This window comes from Gracilinanus agilis, chromosome 1 (genome assembly GCF_016433145.1).
Source record: "Gracilinanus agilis isolate LMUSP501 chromosome 1, AgileGrace, whole genome shotgun sequence".
NCBI classification, from domain to species: Eukaryota; Metazoa; Chordata; class Mammalia; order Didelphimorphia; family Didelphidae; genus Gracilinanus; species Gracilinanus agilis.
Genome location: NC_058130.1, coordinates 795172792 through 795197253, shown reverse-complemented (window position 1 = coordinate 795197253; position 24462 = coordinate 795172792). Strand labels below are relative to the sequence as shown.

The 24462-nt window shown below is 36.4% G+C and overlaps 1 protein-coding gene across 1 annotated transcript in view; it reads right to left on the bottom strand.

Annotated features, from left to right (window-relative positions):
- The window catches only part of LOC123230537 (vomeronasal type-2 receptor 1-like), a 139556-nt gene that overhangs the window by 27257 nt on the left and 87837 nt on the right, over window positions 1–24462 (bottom strand). Inside the window, exon 9 of the mRNA XM_044656670.1 lies at window positions 4896–5157. Coding sequence (XP_044512605.1) covers window positions 4896–5157 — 262 coding nt within the window. The remainder of the gene's footprint in view (window positions 1–4895; window positions 5158–24462) is intronic.

The following is a 24462-nucleotide window of genomic DNA, read 5'->3' as shown; positions in this document are numbered from 1 at the left end:
TTTAATATATGTCTTATGTAAAGGGAAGAAATCCAGTGTTTGAATCATAAAGGAAAAGTTATTTAAAAGCTATTATTGACTTATAAAGAAGGGAAATATATGTGAAGGAAGAGTGCCTTCAACAAAGGAATAGTGACTAAAAAGATCTTGAAAGTGTGATGGGCTAGGACCAGGGCATTGAAGACTGAACATGTAGGCAAAAAGGGCTAGTAAAAGGAAGCATGGCCTTCCTGGATTTTGGAGCCATATGAAAAAGCTGTGATCTCCATACTAACACTAGAGTTCTACAAAATTTAATGAACATATATACATGCTTACAATTTTATTAGCTAGGTGACCCAGTAGATACAGAAACAGAAATGGAATCAAGAAGACCAGAGTTTAAATCCCACCTCTTAGGCACTAATTGTGTGACCTATGAAATAATAAGTGGATTTGGGGGGACGGGCTTGGATGTTACTTAGCCCAGTATCAGAAGAGCAACTTGGATTCTGGGAAGGACACCCAAACACAGGGTTGGCAGAACCAGACACTGAAGGACACACACACCCACCAAGATGATATATAAAAGTTCTTTTAATGTTATCAAGGGAAAGGTAAGAAAATCATCGAATCTATCTAACTACAGCCCTATCTTAATGAAATCTCCTAAAACAAACTCTATCTACCTATGCTATTACTATTTTAAGCTATCTAAAATCCAAACAGTATCCATTTACCTACAAGGACACTCATATATGTTATGTAAATCCTGATGATAAAAGACCTGGAGCTGGGTAAGGTGAAGATAAATCCTATGAGAAACACTTAAGATATAATTAGTGAATCTCAAAGGATCACATACTGCAGTAGATGTTGTTTAAATGATGAATCTGCTAAACCCAAACTCCAGGTATAACAGTATCCAGAGTTACCAGCCAGGCAATGAATCTGCAGTTAGAATTATACAGATATCTTTGTCTAACTGACACTCTGTACCAATGGATAATGCTTAAGTTGACTGCGAATTAAACTCTGTTATGAAAGGTATAATACTCCTCTTCCCTTCAAATATCGCAAGGATGTGATATACTAAAACCCTAGGATTCTTGATGAAGCCAAGTCTGAAGAAAATTTAAAGATTTATTACTAACAGGCTTAGGGAAGGGAAAGCAGGAAATGGCTGGGGAGAAGGGAACAGGAAGTCCCTAATTAATTAAGGCTAATGATGTTACTGATAATTTTGAAATGATGTTGATCAGGCTAGTCTGGTTGGGTCAGACTGGTCCAACTAAATCAAGGTTACTCTGCTGATAAGGTGATGATGTTTCTTCTTGATGGTTAATTCAGGATCAAGGACTGATGAAGTAGTTTGAAATAGGTTGCTGGCTGATGGTTGAATAAGCTCACCTAAGGCCTATCCTCCAAACCACCCTTTCCAACACAATCTTAAATCTGAGAACTCTGTCAGTTCAAAATCCTTGCTTTTATACCTCAGCTCCAACTGCCCTTGGCACCTGCCAAGCTCCTGCCAGGCTCGGTTCATTCTTCATTCCAAGCAGGTAACTGTCCATCATCTTGATTTAAATATGGCTGTACAATTTATCATTACATATATAACTAAATCCTATACTAAGTAACTAACAATTCTTTGTTATTAACTATTTTATAACTAATTATAACATTTTTAGTAACTAACTATTCATTGATTGATTACTTGAATCAATATATCCTAACCATGTTTATGTTTTTATGTATATATTATGTTATTTATTTATACTATGTTATGTTATGTTATGTTACTGTTTTCTTTTAATTTTTTTAAACCCTTAAGTTCTGTGTATTGGCTCATAGGGGGAAGAGTGGTAAGGGTGGGCAATGGGGGTCAAGTGACTTGCCCAGGGTCACACATTTGGGAAGTGTCTGAGGCCAGATTTGAACCTAGGACCTCCCGTCTCTAGGCCTGACTCTCAATACACTGAGCTACCCAGCTGCCCCCTATGTTACTGTTGAATGCAATATGCCTACCAAAACTTCAGTTCTTCCATCTTGTTTGAAGAAATCTCTTCTTCTCCAAAGTCCATGTAATATGTATTGTTGAATGCAATATGCTGTTACTATGTTACATTACTCAAATTCCTAAAAACATTAGTCCATCAATCACTTCATCCTCTTCATTGAAATTTTTCTTTAAAAGTCTATATTATTGTCCTTTGTGAATTATCCACTTTCTATACAATGTCCTTCAACATCTCTGGATCCTCCTCTTCAACAAAATGCCCTCTTCCATACAAATGTCTTCTCCTTACTGATCTTTTTGACTGTAGATTCAATTTGACTGATGAAATCTCAGCTTTCCACCATCTCTTCTTTTTCATCTTCTTCTGCTTCTTCTATTTCTACATTCTCATCATCAATTCTATAAGCTAATTTAATTTTTTTTTATTTTTATTTTTTAAACACTTAACTTTTGTGTATTGGTTCCTTGGTGGAAGAGTAGTAAGGGTGGGCAATGAGGGTCAAGTGACTTGCCCAGGGTGACACAGCTGGGAAGTGTCTGAGCCCTGATTTGAACCAGGACCTCCAGTCTCTAGGTCTGACTCTCAATTCACTGAGCTACACAGCTGCCCCTATAAGCTAATTTTATATGAGAACAATGTAACCAAGAATCTCTTCCTAATACTTTCACTGATGATGGTGAAATTAACACAGTAGTATAAGGACCAACCCAACTCTCTTGTGTAGCCAATGTTTTGGCAAAATTTTTCACATATATCATATCACTTGGTTGAAAATTATGGAGAGAATAATCTAATGCAGTGACGGGCAAACTATGGCCCATGGGGCAGATGAGGCCCCCTGAAATGTTCTATCTGACCTCCCAACATTATTCCTAATCTGATGAATAGAATGAGTAGGATGCAATACAATGAAACTTTGAAAGAGTTGCCTTAGAAACAGACTGACAGGTGAGCATTTCCTTTCCTCTGGGCTCCTCTTTAAAAAGTTTTCCCATAACTGATTTAATGGGCCAGATTGGATCAATACTCCCATATCATGCACTTCTCTAAGCCTTTGTTGTAAAGCACTTAAATATGAAGCAACTTGACAATCTACCCATAAGAGAGATGTATAAACAGCCTTACAAGTTTTTGCTTGCAATAGAGCATATCCAAAGAGCATTTCATAAGATGATACATGCAAATCTGCTCTTAGTCTTGTATGTAGGAAAAAACAAAGCTATGGGAAGAATATCTGGCCATTTTAGATGAGTTTTAGCACAAATTTTCCCCACCATAGTCTTGAGTTCCCTATTCAAATGCTCCACTTGATCTGAACTTTGTGGATGATAAGGAACATGAAACTGAGGAGTTATTCCTAGATTCTTATAGAGTCTTTTCAGAATATCTTGTGTAAAATGAGATCCTTTATCAGATTCTATAGTAATTGGAACACCAAATCTAGGAAAAATTTCCCTAAGCAACACTTTCACCACAAAGCTAGCTGTATTTGTAGTAGATGGAAACACTTCAGGCCACTTTGTTAGCTTATCAACAATTACAAAACAAAAACTGTATCTTTCAGCTTTTTCCATGCTTATATGATCAATTTGCAAACTCTCTAATGGGCAATATGCCAAAGGTCTACCACCTAAACTTTTCTTTCTGAATGCACCTTGTAAGGAGGAAAAAGGAGTTTTATGGGTTCAATATATTAAAAGGTGGTCTCCAGGGGAAATTTCCCTAATTAAGGAATAATCTCAAGTCAAAATTGACTTTTATGGGAGTTTATTTATTTACAATTAGGAAGGATGAAGGTAGGGAGATTGAGAGAGAGAAACTCTGGTCCAGACCAGAGGCCCAGACCAGGTAAGAATTTAGGGGCCCAGCAGAGGGGCACAGAGGTTAATTAAACAAGGCCTCTAGCCACAAGGCCTCCTCCAATAAGAGAGGCCTCCTTAAGGCTAGAGCCTCTGGAAACACCAAGGGAAGAGAAAGAGAGTCAGCCTAACTTACCCACATGACAATTCAAAGGGAAGCAGTCAGAGGTCCCACCAGAGTCTCCATGAACCAGAAGAGGTCCTCACCCGATGCTGTCTTCCACCCAAGACCTCAGCTGACTGAGGATCCTCTCCTTTTAAAGGGGTCAGTTATGCATCACTTCCTGCTCCTCCCTCCTAATTCACATGTCCAATCACAATAGACACTTTCTCATAGAAAGCATAGGGGGCGGTGCCTCAATTTTGATTGGTTACTCACTCTAGCACACATGGGTTAGGACCTCCCAGAATTGGAAGGTGCTCTCATCTTTGTGTAGACTTAATTTAATTATCACAACCTTGATTGAATTTTGGCAAACAAAACAACTACTACAGATCCTATTTGCAACAGTACTTATTCCTGGTGCTAATCCTTGTCTCTTTGCAGAATTCACTACAGCTTGCATACCAAAATGACCTTTTGCATGAATGACTTGACACAAATAGGTATAAAAATATTTTGGTTAGAGTAGTTTCCCACTATCTGCAATCCAAATACCTTGTTCTTTCCTTGCTCCAAGCTTCTCCTTCCATTTTCAAATCTCTGAGTCTACATAAGCTTTTTATACAACATCAGACTCAATAGTTGACAGATTCATAAGATACACTGGACCATTTTGGGCTGCATATTTTGCAGTTATATCAGCTCTATAATTTCCTTTGGAAACTAAGTCTCTACCACAAATATGACTTCTGCAATGAATTACCACTAGCTATTTTGGTTTCTGGATAGAATCCAACAACTTAGTTATTATTTCTGAAAGTGCAATTGGTTTTCCTGATGCAGTAAGAAAACCTCGCTGTTTCCAGATCTTTCCTATCGCATGACATACTGAAAAAGCATACTGGGAGTCTGTATAGATATTAGCACTCTTACCATCAGCTAGAAGACAGGCATGTTTCAATGCCACTAACTCTGCACCCTGAACATTATGATTTTTAGGTAATGAGCCATACCACAGAGTCTCAAATTCTGTGACCACAGCAGCACCAGTACAATGAATTCCATTACACACATATGAAGACACATTGGTGAACAACAAAAAGTCTGGATTTTCAATAGGAGTGTCTTTCAAATCCATACTAGGCATATCCAATAAATCAACTACTTCCACACACTCATGTAATGGTTCACCATTCTTTGGTAAATCAGGAAGAATAGCTGGATTTAATACCCTACATCTCCTAAACTGGATGTTCTCAGTACCCAGGAGAATAATTTCATACTTAGAAATTATTTTATCTGAATAAGCTTGAGTATGAAATTTCCTCATTAGTGCTTCTATTTGATGTGAACAGTATATAGTCAATGGACATCCCAAAACTAAATCTTCTGACTTCTGGACTAACACAGCAATGGCAGCTATCCCCCTTACACAAGGAACAGTACCTACAGTTATTGGATCAAGCTGACAACTATAATACCCAAGAGGACAAATAACTTTGTCCTAAAGTCTGTGTTGATTCCCCAGAAGCAATTCTCTTGGTCTCATTAACAAAAAATTGGAATAGTTTTGAATAGTCTGAGATACCCAAAGCAGGTGCAGATAAAATGGCTTCCTTAAGCTTAACTAAGGTTTGCAGATGTTCAGGCTTAAGTTTCAGAGGTTCAAGTTTCTGGTAAAATCTATAAGACATTTTGTTATTTCACTATAACCAAGAATCCACTGTCTACAGAACCCAGTTGTTCCAAGTACAACTCTGAGCTGCTTTTTTGAGCTTTGGAGCAGTCAGTTTCTAGATATCAGCTATTTTTTCCGTGTGATACTCCTTGAACCTTCTGATAACACAAAACCTAGACATTGCGCTTGAGGCAAAACCCACTGTAATTTTGCCTTGGAGATTTTAGACCCATGCTAATATAATTCTAACAAAAGAATATTGCTATCTCTAAGACACACTTTTGCATTTGGGGACACAAGAAGAATATCATCCACAAAATGTACCAACTTACTTTCTTTGAATTGTATACTTTTAAGATCTCTATTTAAAATTTGTGACAATTGGCTTGGTGAATCTGTGAATCCTTGAGGTAAATGAGTCCAGGTCCCATGTAAAAGCAAAGATCTTTTGAGAATCCTCATGAATTGGAATTGAGAAAAAAAAGCTAATCATAAGTCTACTGCAGTGAAATATCTTGTCTGACTTGGAATGGAAGAAATTATAGCAGCTGGACATGGTACAATGGGATGAGTTTTGATCACATAATCATTGACAGCTCTTAAATCCTGAATAAAACAATATACAGGTCTGCCTTTCTCATCCAACTTTGGCATTTTAATTGGAAGAATAGTTGTATTAAATTCTCAGAAGCAAGGTATGATGATCCCTTGTTGGATTAGGGATTCTATGATTGGTATTATGCCCTCAATTGCTTCTTTAGTCAAAGGATATTGAGCAATACAAGGTACTGGTCCTCCCTTAGTCCTCACCCTGACTGGAGTAACTGATTTCAATAAACCCACATCTGTAGAAGACTTTGACCAAAGATTTTTAGGAATATCCTCAGGTATTGGAAACACTGAACCTGAGTCACCCTCTGTACTCACAGAGTCTAAGAAAAGCATTAGAAAGGCTTTCAGCGATTCTTCTGGTAGCTGTAATGAAATATCACCAGTGGGAGTACAGTGGATCATCTCTCTCAGTTTACACAATAAATCTTTACCTAAGACAGTGATGGGCAAACTATTCCCCACGGGTCAGATCGAGGCCCCACATCGAGATGTAGTGATTAGGGAATTGCTTAAGACAGTGATGGATGAACTATGGCCTGGATCTGGCCTACAGGGAATAGCTTGCCCATCACTGACCTAAGAGATTCATTGGGCATTCTGGCATACAAAGAAATGCATGTTCCACAGATAGTGGACATAAAGTAATCATTTTTGGTTGTAATTTTGCTACTCTTTGAAGTTTTCCAATAACACCTATTACTTCCATTGTACCAACAGCTCTACAATTCTCAGGAAAACTTTGTAACACTGATTTACTCACTCCTGTGTTAACCAGAAGATCATAAATCTAGGCTCCAATATTCATAAATACATGTGGTTCTTTGCTATTTGGTGGTTGGAATGTCTCCAACACTGGAGCTAACACAGTAACATCAGTAAAAAGTTCACTCATCTCCTGTCCATCTAAACATACATCTGCTTGAATTGCATGATTTCCCCAGGATTTTACATCTTTATAACCTTCTTCTGATTTAACATTACTTTCATTGGTCCCCTTAGCCTCTACCTCAGTTTCATTGTTCCCAATCACAATTACATTTTCCTTATCCATTTAAATTTTATATTAACACAAAATCATTAGAATTTTCAATTATTTTTACAGCATATCTTTCTTTTTCCTCACATTCATTAACATTAATTACATTATTTATGGATTTATTAACTTTATCCTCATGACATTCAATACCATTAACCTTAAATCCATTTTTCATTGATTCACCCAATACTTGAGAACTACAGGTACACCTTCATAATGAACATGCCCCTTTGTTCTGATCTCCCTTATGGTCACTAACCACTTGGCTCTACTTTGGTCTTTCTCCTAATTTTACCCAATCTTGCATTGTATGCAAGTCTGGTGCTTGAGCTCCTTGGCAGCATGTATTAGGACAACCATTTGAATTAATCTGTCTTTGATAATTATTCCCATTATTGTTCTATCCATTAAAATTCTGTCTCCATCCATTGTTATATGAATTATTATAGCCATTACTTCTATTTAGTTTTCTGAAGGATTGTCCCCCATAGCAACAATCTCTCACAAAGTGTCCAACACAATTACATAGATAATACCTCGGAGCTCCAGATCTCCTTTCCCTAGAAACATATTGATTTCTAGGTTGCACCAATCTTAATGCTGCAACAGCTTTCACTTATTTAATTTCACTATCTTTTGCCCTTCCATTTGCCTCTTTCAATTGTCTCCATAAGTCCTCAATTATAATATCCTTATCATCATTAGCTTTATCCTTATCAGCTGTAAACACATATGTAGCCTTCCTCTTTAAATCTTCTAAACTCAGTAATTCCCAGTCTGGACAATTGTTTTTGAAAAATTTCTTCACTACAGAGCATGCATTATTCACAAATAATCTTTTTAATGTGTGCAATTGTTTCTTCTGCAAGCACATCTAATCCTAATTGCAATTCTTCTACACCTGTCAACTGGTCTAAAAAACTTGCTGGTGACTCACCAGTATCTTCTTTTACTTGCTCAAACCTTGACCATGCATCTGGTAGTCTAGAGTTTCTTTCCATCATGTCAATTATGGATTCCTTTGCCTATTTTAAATTTCTAAAATTTAGCACTGAATTTAAATATAATTCCTCATAATGTTGAAGTCATGGTGTCAAAGGAGGATTATTTCTTGTCTCTTCTATTAATTGTTGCCTCTCTCTTTTTGTAAGCAATTCTTCCATAAGCAAGAAGAAATCCAGTCAGGTTTGTAGATTCTTACTACTCTCTTAAACTCTCTAATAACTTCATTTAGTTCGTCACAGAATCTTGGTGTTTTATGCCTAATTGCATCTAAATTCGCAACAGAAAACTGCTTGTGAGACTTTAGATGCAAAACCCCATGTTCAGGTGGAATGAAAGGCACATCCCTTAAAGGAAAGAAGGAAGCAGGATTTTTGCCTAGTGCTTTTGTTTCCCTTTCCAGTCTATTGGGAGCTTTAGGTTTTATATCACTTCCCTCTGCATTTTTAACACCAAGCATGACAACATTCATATAATCAAACCCAATATTTTTACCACTAGCATTATTATTCATCAGATTTTCATCAAAACATTTCTCCATCATTTCCAGTTTTTCTTGCATTAACACCATCATTTGTTTCATCTCCAAATCTCTGAATAGCATAACACAAACACTCTTATCTTAAATAGAGTTATACCTAAATTCCATTGAAATTTGCAAACAATCGCAAATCCCATCAAAATAACCAGCAGATAGGATCAAACATGCTGCATTATAATATAAAACAAAAGTCAGGAATTATACTAATAAACAAATGAGGTATAAACATTAGACCAGCATATAGTGTTTCCATTTATCCCTGTAACATGATGAAAGTCATACAGGAATAATGAGGCAATAATACTTTGTAAACAATTGGTTGGGTGAAATTAAAAACCACAATTATAAAATAAAGCTCCCCTTGAGATTTACAATTCTCAACTTCAGCACTAGTGTGCCTGCTTGTGTCCACAATTAATATATTTGTGGGTGGACACCTCAGAAGAAGAATTGGAAACTGAGGGAAGATGAGTGAAGAAAATAGAAAGAGAGAGAGAACACAATAAAGGAACAAAGACTCAGAGACAAAGGCTTCAGGGACATGGGATTCAGTGTGCATACACTTCTGATGTTGGTAGAGAGAGAGCAAGCGAGCCGCACGTGTTCCCAAACTTTTATTGGGGAGTCAAGGAATGTGGAATGGGAGCTAGTTAATGAACATGTGACATGGTATAGTATTTAACATTGGCTCAATAGACAACCACATGATCAAAGAAGATGTGATTAGTCATACATATGAGCTGGAAAGGAATGTGGTCTGATAAGGTGGGGGCAAGGACCCTGTGGCAGTCAACACCCTGCCTAGGAATTCTCCTGACCTTTTGGTTTGGAGAGTTGTCAGGATTAACAGAGTACCAATTACATACAATGATCAAGAAATAATATGATCATGAGTCTGATACTTGAACAGATAGGTTACAATAACCATACATCAATAATACTTTCAACTGACTTATCTATCAATCATTGAATGAACTTCAAGCTCCCAGAGATTCAATATAACATCAGCCAGGACTAAAGAAAATTGCCTGATTCTAAAATTTGAAGAACTATGTGCTGATGCAAAAGGGAAGCATGAATCCTAGGTCTGATATTAGCTTCAGTTCAGGGATCTTGGAGCTACAATGATAGTTGGAGCTTTGGGCTAAGGGAGTCTTGAATCTGAGATTTGTCAGAATATTGCTTCCTTGAACATCCAAAGGAGTACATTGCCTTGGATTAGCTTTTCATATACATATAATTAATCTCTCATGCCTTGAATATGATGACAGTGTGCATTTGCTCTATTCCAATCCCTTTTTCTGTAATCAGACCTAATCGTTGGCAGAAGTCCCACAATAAGTATTGGCAGGTTTCTATAGTCACAAGCTTTTGAGTAAGATTTATAAGCTTATAGATATTGTAAACTTATTTTTCAGGATCAAAATAATGCTGCTTTCAATATACTTCAAGTACTTAGTAAAAAGAAAATATATAGGGGGCAGCTGGGTAGCTCAGAGCCAGGCCTAGAGACAGGAGGTCCTAGGTTCAAATCTGGCCTCAGACACTTCCCAGCTGTGTGACTGTAGGCAAGTCACTTGGCCCCCATTGCCTACCCTTACCACTCTTCCACCTATAAGTCAATACACAGAAGTTAAGGGTTTAAAATAAAAAAAATTAAAAAAAAAAAGAAAATATATAGGAAAAATAATATGAAAAGTAATCGGGGGAAAAAGGAAATAAGAGAAAAATAAAAATCAAATATCTTTTTGAAAATAAAAATGAAATTAATGCAAAAATTTTAAGTTCATGGCTTATATTCCATGTGGCAATTTTTTAAGTAAGCTGGTGTGTAACACAAAGGATTTTCATTCCAAAATGATTTCCATTTCCCTAATGTAAGTTGACCAAGAGTCAGTGTGAGTGTACAAGATTTTTATCCATGTAAAAGCTTTTCAAAAAGCATTAGTACAACAATTAATGCAGATTTTAAAAAGAAAACCAATATTCCCATAAACATTGCATTCTGTTTGGATGTTGCTCTATTCAGTGATTCCCAAAGTGGGCGCCACCACCCCATGGTGGGTGCTGCAGTGATCCAGGGTAGGGTGGTGATGGCCACAGGTGCATTTGGGGGCGATGAATAACAGTAAGGGGGCGGTGATAGTATAAAAGTAAGTAAGCTAAGTAATATTTTTTCTGGAAAGGGGGCGGTAGGCCAAAAAAGTTTGGGAACCACTGCTATATCATCATGTTTTGAATGATGAGAACTATGAGAAGGATGAGACATTGCAATTTATTGCATATTTCTGATATAAACCTTATTTATACATCTTGTTCTGCATAGTACAAATAAACCAATTAATATCATAATGAATACAATGATATTGCCAATGTTTGTCAGATCAATTCTACCAAACCAATTTTCAGAATTAATAGAAGCTCAAGTTTCTTCCCATTTGGAAGCAATTTTTACAGCTTCTTGTTCATAGACAATTTGATCTAATTGATTAATTTTTGTTTAAGTATATTATAATATCCAATTTGCTGTTATGATGTCCCCAAGCTCCTTTAATAAGCTGTACCACAGATTGCCATTCATAAGAGACATTATCATATTTTAAAGGTGTAATGCAACATCCTGTTTGTTTAAAATGACATGGATAAGTAATTCTAGTGTGTAAAGCTTCAACCTCTTTTCCTAGCCAAAAATACAGCATCTTTCAAAGTTTCTAATTCATTCTTTTTTTTTTCCTATTTAAAAATTTTTTTTTAAAATAGTTTTTTATTTTTAGAAAAAATTTCCCTGGTTACATAAGTCATGTTTTTACTTTACCCTTCACCCCCTTTACTCCCCCATCCCCCAACTCACCCCCTCCCCCTGCCGTATCTAATTCGCATTTCCACTGGTGTGGTCAGTCAAGACTTATTTACACATTATTGATAGTTACATGGGTGTGGTCTTTTCAGGTCTACATCCCCAATCATGTTCTCATCAACCCAAGTGTCCACGCAGTTGTTTTTCTTCTCTGTTTCTACTCCTGCAGTTCTTCCTTTGAATGTGGATGGTGTTCCTTTCCATAAATCCCTCCAAATTGTCTTGGGTCATTGCATTGCTGCTAGTACAGATGAACATTACATTCGATTTTACCATAATATATCAATCTCTGTGTACAATGTTCTTCTAGCTCTGCTCCTTTCACTCTGCATCAATTCCTGGAGGTCTTTCCAGTTCACATGGAATTCCTCCAGTTTATTATTCCTTTGAGCACAATAGTATTCCATCACCAACATATACCACAATTTGTTCAGCCATTCCCCAATTGAAGAGCATACCCTTGCTTTCCAGTTTTTTGCCACCACAAAGAGTGCTGCTATAAATATTTTTGTGCAAGTTTGTTTATCTATGATCTCTTTGGGGTACAATCCCAGCAATGGTATGGCTGGATCAAAGGACAGGCATTCTTTTATCGCTCTTTGGGCATAGTTCCATATTACCCTCCAGAATGGTTGGATCAGTTCACAACTCCACCAGCAATGCATTAAAGTCCCAATTTTGCCAAATCCCCTCCAACATTCATTACTTTCCCCTGCTATCATTTTAACCAATCTGCTAGGTGTGAGGTGATACCTCAGAGTTGTTTTGATTTGCATTTCTTTAATTATTAGAGATTTAGAATACTTTCTCATGTGCTTATTGATACTTTTGATTTCTTTATCTAAAAATTGCCTATTCATGTCCCTTGCCCATTTATTAATTGGGGAATAGCTTGATTTTTTTATACAATTGCTTTAACTCCTTGTATATTTGAGTAATTAGACCCCTGTCAGAGTTTTTCGTTATAAAGATTTTTTCCCAGTTTGTTGTTTCCATTCTGATTTTGGTTGCATTGTTTTCCCTTGTACAAAACCTTTTTAATTTAATATAATCAAACTCATTTATTTTAAATTTTGTAATTTTCTCTAACTCTTGTTTGGTTTTAAAATCTTTCCTTTCCCAGAGATCTGACAAGTATACTATTCTGTGTTCACCTAATTTACTTATAGTTTCCTTCTTTATAGTCAAGTCTTTCACACATTCTGAATTTATCTTGGTGTAGGGTGTGAGATGTTGATCTAAACGTAATCTCTCCCATATTGTTTTCCAATTTTCCCAGCAGTTTTTGTCAAATAGTGGATTTTTGTCCCAAAAGTTGGACTCTTTGGGTTTATCATACACTGTCTTGCTGACATCACTCACCCCAAGTCTATTCCACTGGTCCTCCTTTCTATCTCTTAGCCAGTACCATATTGTTTTGATGACAGCTGCTTTATAGTATAGCTTAATATCTGGTACTGCTAAGCCACTTTCCTTCACGTTTTTTTCATTATTTCCCTTAATATTCTTGATCTTTTGTTCTTCCAAATAAACATTGTTATAGTTTTTTCTAATGTAGTAAAAAATGTTTTTGGTAGTTTGATAGGTATGGCACTAAATACGTAAATTAATTTGGGTAGAATGGTCATTTTTATTATGTTAGCTCGTCCTACCCATGAGCATTCAATGTTTTTTCCAATTGTTTAGATCTAGTTTTATTTTCTTGGAAAGTGTTTTGTAGTTATGTTCGTATAATTCTTGTATTTGTTTTGGTAGATAGATTCCTAAGTATTTTATGTTGTCTAGAGTGATTTTAAATGGCGTTTCTCTTTCTACCTCTTGCTGCTCTAATGTGTTGGAAATATATAGAAATGCTGATGATTTATGTGCATTTATTTTGTATCCTGCAACTTTGCTAAAGTTGTTGATTATTTCTACTAGCTTTCTAGTTGATTCTCTAGGATTTTTTAAGTATACCATCATATCATCTGCAAAGAGTGATAGCTTAGTCTCCTCCTTGCCTATTTTAATACCTCAATTTCTTTTTTTCTCTAATTGCTACTACTAGTGTCTTTAGTACAACGTTAAATAAAAGAGGTGATAATGGGCATCCTTGTTTCACACCTGATCTTATTGGGAAGGCTTCTAATTTATCCCCATTGCATGTAATGCTTGTTGATGGTTTAAGATATATACTGTTTATTATTTTTAGGAAAGAACCTTCTATTCCTATACTTTCTAGTGTTTTCAGTAGGAATGGGTGTTGTATTTTGTCAAAGGCTTTTTCTGCATCTATTGAGATTATCATGTGGTTTTTGTTGGTTTACTTGTTGATATGGTCAGTTATGTGGATGGTTTTCCTAATGTTGAACCATCCTTGCATTCCTGGTATAAATCTCACCTGATCATGATGAATAACCTTCTTTATCACTCGCTGGAGTCTTTTTGCTAGTATTCTATTTAAGATTTTTGCATCTATGTTCATTAAGGAGATTGGTCTATAATTTTCTTTCTCTGTTTTTGATCTGCCTGGCTTTGGAATCAGTACCATATTTGTGTCATAAAAGGAGTTTGGTAAGATTCTTTCTTTGCTTATTATATCAAATAATTTGTATCGTATTGGGATTTTTAGTATTTCTAATTTAGTTTTCATCTGAGGATTTTTAATTTGTTCATTTTCTATTTTTTTAAGTTGCATGCCCAATTCATTAACCTCTGCCCTCCCTAATTTGTTAATATATGGACTTAGTGATATAAATTTTCCTCTTAGAACTGCTTTGGCTGCATCCCATAAGTTTGGGTAAGATGTCTTATCATTGTCATTGTCTTCAATGAAATTATTAATTGTTTCTGTGATTTGTTCTTTCACTAAATTATTTTGGAGAATCATATTATTTAATTTCCAATTAGTTTTTGGTTTGCCTCTCCATGTATTCTTACTAATAACTATTTTTATTGCATTATGATCTGAGAAGATTACATTTATTATTTCTGCTTTTTTGCATTTGTTTGCCATGTTTCTGTGCCATATTACATGGTCTATCTTTGTGAATGTTCCATGTGCTGCTGAAAAGAAGGTATATTCCTTTTTGTCTCTATTTATATTTCTCCAAATATCTATTAAGTCAAATTTTTCTAGGGTTTCGTTCACCTCTCTTATCTCTTTCTTATTTATTTTTTTAGTTCGATTTATCTAGATCTGATAGGGGAAGGTTCATGTCCCCCACTAGTATGGTTTTGCTATCTATTTCATCCATGAGCTCCACTATCTTCTCCTTTAGAAATTTGGAAGCTATTCCGTTTGGTGCATACCTATTGAGTACTGATATTTCTTCATTGTTTATACTGCCTTTTATTAGGATGTAGTAACCTTCCCTATCTCTTTTAACCTTATCTATTTTTACTTTGGCTCTGTCAGAGATCATGATAGCCACCCCCTGCCTTCTTTTTCTCATTTGAAGCCCAAAAGATTTTGCTCCATCCTCTCATTTTCATTCTATGTCTATCTGTCTGTCTAATGTGTGTTTCTTGTAAACAACATTTGGGTGGGTTTTGGTTTCTAATCCACTCTGCTATTTGCTTCCGTTTTATGGGTGAGTTCATCCCATTCACATTCAGAGTTATAATTATCAACTCTGCATTCCTAGACATTTTGATTCTCTCTCCTAGTCCTGTTCTTTCTTCTTTCACTGTTTCCTTCTATACCAGTGTTTTGTTTTTAATCAGTTCCCATAATCCCCTCCCTTGTTGTACTTCCCTTTCTACCCCCCTTCTTATTCCCCTTTTATTGTTCTTTAAAGCCACGTGGTGCTCCCTCCCAAGCCCTCTCCCTCCCTAGTATTGCTTCCCTCCCCACCAGTCCCTTTATTACCCTTCTACTTCTCTATAGGGTGTGAATCAATTTTCTGCCCCTATGGATCTGATTGTTCTTCTCTAAGTTGATTTCAATGCACTTAAGTATTGAATATCCCCTCTCTCTAACCTCTTTACCCTTACAATGTATTGTTATTTTTCCCCTGTTGATCTCATGTGCTTCTTTATGGAATATAAATTTATTCCTTTTTGTTTGCTTTCCTTTTTTCTTACTGTTATCTTCTTCCCCCCTAGTTTTGTATATATTTATACATACATACATAATACATACATACATACATACATATATTTATATATCTCTTGACATTTCATCCTATACAATTAGTCCCTGTTCCCTCTATGTAAACTTCTTCTAGTTACCCTGTTGGTAATAATAATTTTTAATATTTGACAATACCTTCTTTTCTTCTTGGGATAAAAATTGATTGAACTTGTTGTGTCCCTTAGAGAAAAGAAATTTTTTTCTCCTCCCCCCATTCTCTTAATTACCTTATGTTGATTCTCTTGAGTTCTGGGTTTGGGCAGCAAACTCTCTGTTTAAGTCTGGTTTTTTCTTGATGAATGTTTGAAAGTCCTCAATTTTATTGAATGACCATTCTTTCCCCTGCAATAATATAGTTAGTCTTGCTGGATAGTTGATTCTTGGTTGTAGCCCCAGTTCTCTTGCTTTCCGGAATATTGTGTTCCATGCCTTCTGGTCCTTCAACATAGATGCAGCCAGATCCTGTGTTATCCTAACTGTGGTTCCCTGATATCTGAATGACTTCTTTTTAGCAGCTTGTAATATTTTTTCCTTAGTCTGGTAGTTTTTGAATTTGGCTATAATATTCCTGGAAGTTGTCAGTTGTGGATTAAATGTAGGAGGTGATCTGTGGATCCTGTCAATTTCCACTTTTCCTTCTTGTTCAAGAATTTCTGGGCAATTTTCTCTGATAATTTCTTGTAAAATGCTATTAAACTTTTTCTTTTATCATGATGTTCTGGTAAACCAATAATTCTTTTTTTAAAAATTTAAACATTTATTGACATTCATTTTTAACCTCTTTCCATGCTTCATGCCCCTACTTTCCCCTTCACCCCCCCCCCCCGCTCTCACCCCAACCATGGCCGACACACATTTCCACTGGTTGTAACATGTGTCCTTGTTCAGGCTCTATTTCCATATTGTTGTTAGTTGCATTGCTGTGGTTGTTTCGAGTCTACATCCGCAATCATGTCCACCTCAGCCCATGCATTCAAGCAATTGTTTATCTTCTATGTTTCCTCTTCTGCAGTTCTTCCTCTGAATGTGGGTAGTTTTCTTTACCATAAATCCCTCATAGCTGTCTTGTGTCATTGCATTGTTGCTTGTACAGAAGTCCTTTACATTCGATTTTACCATAGTATATTAGTCTCTGTGTACAGTGTTCTTCTGGCTCTGCTCCTTTCACTCTGCATCAATTCCTGGAGGTCTTTCCAGTTCACCTGGAATTCCTCCAGTTTATTATTCCTTTTAGCACAATAGTATTCCATCACCAGCATATACCACAGTTTGTTCAGCCATTCCCCAATTGAAGGGCATGCCCTCATTTTCTAGTTCTTTGCCACCACAAAAAGCGCAGCTATAAATATTTTCGTACAAGTCTGTTTAATCTATGATCTCTTTGGGGTACAAACCCAACAATGGTAAGGCTGGATCAAAGGGCAGACATTCTTTTATAGCTCTTGGAGCACAGTTCCAAATTGCCAGCCAGAATGGTTGTATCATTTCAAAACTCCACCAGCAATGCATTAATGTCCCAATTTTGCCACATCCCCTCCAGCATTCATTACTCTCCCCTTCTTTCATTTTAGCCAATCTGCTAGGTGTGAGGTGACACCTCAGAGTTGTTTTGATTTGCATTTCTCTAATTATTAGAGATTTAGAACAGTTTCTCATGTGCTTATTGATACTTTTGATTTCTTTACCTGAAAATTGCCTATTCATGTCTCTTGCCCATTTTTCAATTGGGGAATGGCTTAATTTTTTATACAATTGACTTAACTCCTTATATATTTGAGTAATTAGACCTCTGTCAGAGTTTTTTCTAATAAAGATTTTTTCCCAATTTGTTGTTTCCCTTCTTATTTTGACTACATTGTTTTTGTTTGTACAAAAACTTTTTAGCTTAATATAATCAAAACCATTTAATTTGCATTTTGTAATTTTCTCTAACTCTTGCTTGGTTTTAAAATCTTTCCTTTCCCAGAGATCTGACAGGTATACTATTTTGTGTTTACTTAACTTATTTATAGTTTCCCTCTTTATATTCAGGTCATTCACCCACTCTGAATTTATCTTGGTGTAGGGTGTGAGATGTTGATCTAAACTTAATCTCTCCCATATTGTTTTCCAAATTTCCCAGCAGTTTTTGTCAAATAGTGGATTCATGTCCCAAAAGTTGGGCTCTTTGGGTTTATCATACACTGTCTTGCTGATGTCATTTACCCCAAGTCTATTCCACTGATCCTCCCTTCTATCTCTTAGCCAGTACCATATTGTTTTGATGACTGCTGCTTTATAGTATAGTTTAATATCTGGTAGTGCTAGGCCCCCTTCCTTCACATTTTTTTCATTATTTCCCTTGATATTCTTGATCTTTTGTTACTCCAAATGAACTTTGTTATAGCTTTTCCTAATTCAGTAAAGAAGTTTTTTGGTAGCTTGATAGGTATGGCGCTAAATAGGTAAATTAATTTGGGTAGAATGGTCATTTTTATTATGTTAGCTCGTCCTACCCATGAAAAATTAATGGCTTTCCAATTGTTGAGATCCAGTTTTATTTGTTTGGAAAGTGTTTTGTAGCTGTTTTTGTATAATTGCTGTGTTTGTTTTGGTAGATAGATTCCCAAGTATTTTATATTGTCTAGGGTGATTTTGAATGGTGTTTCTCTTTCTATCTCTTGCTGCTGTGATGTGTTGGAAATATATAGATATGCTGATGATTTATGTGCATTTATTTTGTATCCTGCAACTTTGCTAAAGTTGTTGATTATTTCTACCAGCTTCTTAGTTGATTCTCTAGGATTTTTAAGTAGACCATCATATCATCTGCAAAGAGTGATAGCTTAGTCTCCTCATTGCCTATTTTGATACCTTCAATTTGTTTTTCTTCTCTAATTGCTATTGCTAGTGTTTCTAGTACTATGTTGAATAATAGAGGTGATAATGGGCATCCTTATTTCACTCCTGATCTTATTGGGAAGGCTTCTAATTTATCCCCATTGCATGTAATGCTTGTTGATGGTTTTAGGTATATACTGTTTATTATTTTTAGGAAGAGTCCTTCTATTCCTATACTTTTCAATGTTTTCAATAGGAATGGATGCTGTATTTTGTCAAAGGCTTTTTCAGCATCTATTGAGATAATCATGTGATTTCTGTTTGTTAGACTGTTGATATGGTCAATTATGTGGATGGTTTTCCTAATGTTGAACCATCCTTGCATTCCTGGTATAAATCCCACCTGATCATGGTGGATGATCTACTTAATTACTTACTAATTACTACTTAATCTCTTTGCTAATATTCTATTTAAGATTTTTGCTTCAATTTAATTAGGGAGATTGGTCTATAGTTTTCTTTCTCTGTTTTTGGTCTACCTGGCTTTGGGATCAGTACAATATTTGTGTCATAAAAGGAATTTGGTAGGACTCCTTCTTTGCTTATTATAATTTGTATTATAATTTGTATATTTGTAATTTGTATATATTGTAATAATTTGTATAGTATTGGGATTAGTTGCTCTTTGAATGTCTGATAGAATTCACTTGTGAATCCATCAGTTCCTGGTGATTTTTTCTTAGGGAGTTCTTTGATGGCTTGTTCAATTTCCATTTCTGATATGGGATTATTTAGGTATTATATTTCTTCTACTGTTAATCTAGGCAATTTATATTTTTGTAAATATTCATCCATATCTCCTAAATTGTTATATTTGTTGCCATATAATTGGGCAAAGTTTTTCTTAATGATTGCCTTAATTTCCCCTTCCTTAGAGGTGAGGTCTCCCTTTTCATCTTTAATACTGTCAATTTGGTTTTCTTCTTTCCTTTTTCTTATTAGGTTGACCAGTACTTTGTCTATTTTATCTGTTTTTTCAAAATACCAGCTTCTAGTCTTATTTATTAATTCAATAGTTCTTTTACCTTCGATTTTTATTAATTTATCCCTTAGTTTTTAGTATTTCTAACTTAGTTTTCATCTGGGGGTTTTTAATTTGCTCACTTTCTAATTTTTTGAGTTGTACGCCCAATTCATTGATCTCTGCCCTCCTTAATTTGTTAATATATGCACTCAAGGATATAAATTTCCCCCTGAGTACTCCCTTGTCTGCATCCCACAGAGTTTGGTAGGATGTCTCATCATTGTCATTCTCTTCAATGAAATTGTTGATTGTTTCTATGATTTCTTCTCTGACTAACTGGTTTTGGAGAATCATATTGTTTAATTTCCAATTGGTTTTTTTATTTGCCTGTCCAGGTGCCCTTACTAATTATTATTTTTATTGCATTATGATCTGAGAAGGTTACATTTATTATATCTGCTCTTTTGCATTTGTTTGCAAATGTTTCTATGCCCTATTACATGGTCAATCTTTGTGAATGTACCATGTGCAGCTGAAAAGAAGGTGTATTCCCTTTTGTCCCTATTTATTTTTCTCCACATATCAATTAAATCTAATTTTTCTAGGACTTCATTCACCTCTCTTACCTCTTTCTTTATTTATTTTTTGGTTTGATTTATCTAGATCTGAAAGAGGAATATTTAGATCTCCCACTATTATGGTTTTACTATCTATTTCCTTCTTGAGTTCTACCAGTTTCTCCTTTATGAATTTGGATGGTATACCACTTGGTGCATACATATTGAGTAGTGTTATTTCCTCATTGTTTATACTGCCTTTAATCAGGATGTAATGACCTTCCCTGTCTTTTTTAATCATATCATTTTTACTTTGGTTTGTCAGAATTCATAATAGCTACTCCTGCCTTCTTTTTCTCATTTGATGCCCAAAAGATTTTGCTCAAGCCCTTAACCTTAAACTTGTGTGTGTCTACCCGCCTCATATGTGTTTCTTGTAGACAACATATGGTAGGATTTTGGTTTCTAAACCACTCTGCTATTTGCTTCCGTTTTATGAGTGAGTTCATCCCATTCACATTCAGAGTTATCATTATCAGTTGTGCATTCACTGACATTTTTGTATCCTCCCCTAGTCTCACCCCTTCTTCTTACACTATTTTCTTTTAAACCAGTGGTTTGCTTTGAGCCAGTATTCCTTATCCCCTCCCTTGATTAGCTTCCCTTTCTACCCCCTCCCTTGTTATTTCCCTCTTTTTATTTTTAAAGGCTTAATAAATTCCCTCCTTCTTCTCCTGTCCCTTTTTTGACCTCCCCACTCCCCTGCTCCCCTAGGTTTATCCTTTTTGACTTTCTCAGTAGGGTTAGATAGAGTTTTTTATCCCAATGGATAATGTAGCTACTTTTCCCTCTCCGTGTTCATTACAATGAGAGTAAGGTTTAAATATTACCTCTTAATGCTCTGTTCCTCTCCTTCTTATAATAGTATTTGTCCCCTCCTCTTCCCATGCCCTCTTTGTGTGTAATAGAGTATCCTATTTTTCTTATTCACTCAAGTTTCTCTTGGTGTCCCCTACTATTCACCCCCCTCTTCCCCCCCCATGTCATCTTAGACCATTTGGTATTCCGTCCTTTCCCTATGAATTATTCTTCTGATTGCTATGATAGTGAATACTATAATAGTGAATAGAGGTCACTACAGAGAATTATACATAGAATTTCTCCACATAAGAATACAGATAATTAGATCTTATTGAAGCCCTCAAAGAGTCAAATTTAAAAAATTATGAGTTTTCTTTCTTTCCCCTCTGTTTCTTATTTACCTTTTCATGTTTCTCTCACTTTTTGTGGTTGGATATCAAACTTTTCATTTAGCCCTCATCTTTTCTGTGCAAATATGTGGAAATCTTCAATTTTGTTGAATGCCCATACTTTCCCCTGGAAATATATAGTCAGTTTTGATGGGTAGTTGATCCGTGGTTGAAGTCCCAGCTCTCTTGCCTTTATGAATATCATATTCCAAGCCTTGTGGTCTTTTAGCGTGGAGGCTGTGCAATCCTGATTGGTGCTCCTTGATATTTGAATTGTCTCTTTCTGGCTTCTTGTAAGATTTTTCTTTTCCTTTTAAGCTCTTGAATTTGGCTATTATATTACTGGGGGTTGTCCTTTCTGGGTCTAGTGTAGAGGGTGATCTATGGATCCTTTCAATGTCTATATTGTCCTCTTGTTGTAGAACTTCAGGGCAATTTTGCTGAATAATTTCTTTTAGTATGGAGTCCAAGTTTCTATTAATTTCTGCTTTTTTTGGAAGACCAATGATTCTCAAATTGTCTCTTCTAGCCCTGTTTTCTTGATCTGTCACTTTCTCATTGAGATATTTCAAGTTTCCTTCTATTTTATCAGTCTTTTGACTTTGTTTTATTTGTTCTTGCTGTCTTGAGAGATCATTAGCTTCTAATTACTCAATTCTAGCATTTAGGGACTGATTTTTGGTTATAATCTTTTGGTTTTCCTTTTCAATCTGGTCATTTCTGGTCTTCAGTTGACGTGCCTCACTTTCCAATTGTGAAATTCTGCCTTTTAAACTGTTATATTCTTGGCAGATCTCTTCCATCTTCTTCAACATCTCATTTTTAAACTCGTCAATAGCTTGTGACCAGCTTTCATTGTTTTGGGAAGGTTTGGATTTTTGTTTGTCCTCCTCTGTTCTCTGGATTTTCTCTGTGTAGAAGTTGTCGAGTTTTCCAGAGTTTTTCTTGATAATCTTTTTCTTCTGGGCTTCCCTTTGGCTTGCCATTGTTAGCCCCGTCCCTTTTCAGCTTTGTCTTCACACTCAGGGTCTGCCTGTGCTTTCTAAGCTCCTGAGGGCTCTGGTCTCCTTGTCCTTGGGGTCAGGCCTTCTGGTAGTCCCCGGTCTGCCCCTCTGCTCCTTCAGTGATCTCGGGGCTGCTTCCACAGCCATGCTCCTGTCTGCACCAGTTCCTCAGTCAATGTCCTAGCTTGCGCTGGAGATCTTTATTCGCTCCTAGGGCACTGCCTTTATCGGCAAAGATACTCTGGAAAGTCCCTGCTTTAGAGATCTTTATTCACGCCTGGGGCAATGCCTTCACCCACTCAGACTCTCGGAACATCCGTGTGTGCCCCCCAGCCACTTAGGGTCCCACATCTTGCAGATCACAGGTACAAGCCCTGGGGCTGCTAGTGATTTACTGGTTGCCCCAATTTTGCTTTCACTCTTGTGCTTTGGCCTTGGCACTGTGCATGGTGTGTGTGGGGTGGAGGGGCTTCTTCTTTTCAGGTTTTAGTGAGAGCTGTTTCACCCCTTTATAGCGTGGAAAAGCATACCGTCAATGCTGCTCCCTGTTGTGGGGTTCCTTCGTTCATCTGGGTTCATTTTTATGTCCCCTTGAGGAGTCCTGTATGTTTTGGTTAGGAGAGATCAAGAAGGTGCTCCTTACACTGCTGCCATCTTAACTGGAAGTCTCCTAAACCAATAATTCTTCAGTTATCTCTTCTAGCTCCGTTCTCCAGATCTTTGGTTGAATCAATGAGGTGTTTCATATTCTCCTCAAATTTTTCATGTTTTTTATTTTGTTTAATATATTCTTGCTGCCTTGTGAAGTCATTTTCTTCTAGTTGTTAAGTTCTGTTTTTTAAAGACTGAATTTCATCCCTGGCTTTTTGGTCATCCTTTTCTTTCTGGTCCAATTTTCTTTGTAGATCATCTTTTGCCTTCTTTGCTTCATTTTCAAGCTGGCCAATTCTGGCTTTTAATACTTTATTTTCTTGTTTTAGCCCATGTATTTCCTTTTTCAAATTGTCTTCAGCCTCTCTTGATTGTTTTTTGAGTTCCTGAAGTTCTTGAATTAATTGAGTTTTAAATTCTTGAGTTAATTGAATTTTGAGATCTTCCAAAGCCTGTGTACAGTTCACTGGAACTACTTCCTCTTCTTCTATTTCTGTTTCATTTGCTCTCTTTTCACCTCCTTGAAAGAAGCTGTCAATTGTCATTTCTTTTCTCTTTTTCTGTTGCTTGCTCATGTTTTTTTCCTTCCTAGTTCTGCTAATTTGAGCAGATGTATTTAATGATCTTTGATGAAAGATCTTCCCCTCAGGGGTAAATTACTTTCTCTGCCCTAGGAACACTTCTTGTCTGTCCAATTGTGGGGATTAAATCTGTATGGATTGGATTAGTCTTCCCTGAGGATAAAACCTGAAAGGGAAAAACAAACAAACAAACAAAAACCCAAAAAAGGTGGGGTGACAAGAAGGAGCGTTTTTTTTTCTGAACTGAGCTCTCCAGCAGTGGGGTCCCCCTGCGTTTTATCTGTGTTTGATCTGGTTTTCTTTCCTCTTGAAACCCTGCGTTCTCTATCTTGGTATGAGGAAGCCAAGCTGTCTGTGCTCTGAGGTTTGGCTCTCTCTAAGCCACCATCTTCTGGGCATTTTTGCTGTGTTTCTCTGGTTTTCTCCTCCAGTCACCTCTCCAGTATCTGTGTTTGACTCCCTGAGTCTGGAGAGCAAGTTATTGTGGCTCTACCCTTGCATAAAAGATCTCTCCCCAGCAAATTTATAGGGGAGCCAGGCATCAAGAGGAAAGAGTGCTCCATGAACAAGGGTCCTACACACACTATCCTGGGGAAAAGCTTTTGAACTTTTAGGGGTGTCCCTGATACCCCTATTACATTTATTGAGCCAATGGGTTTGCAATCTGAATCAGGTGTGTTCCTCAATACAGACCTGGAGGCTCCAGTTTCCAAAGGACAATCATAATAAGAGTTACCAATCTTTAATGTTAAGTGAGGTTCATCAGTATGGGG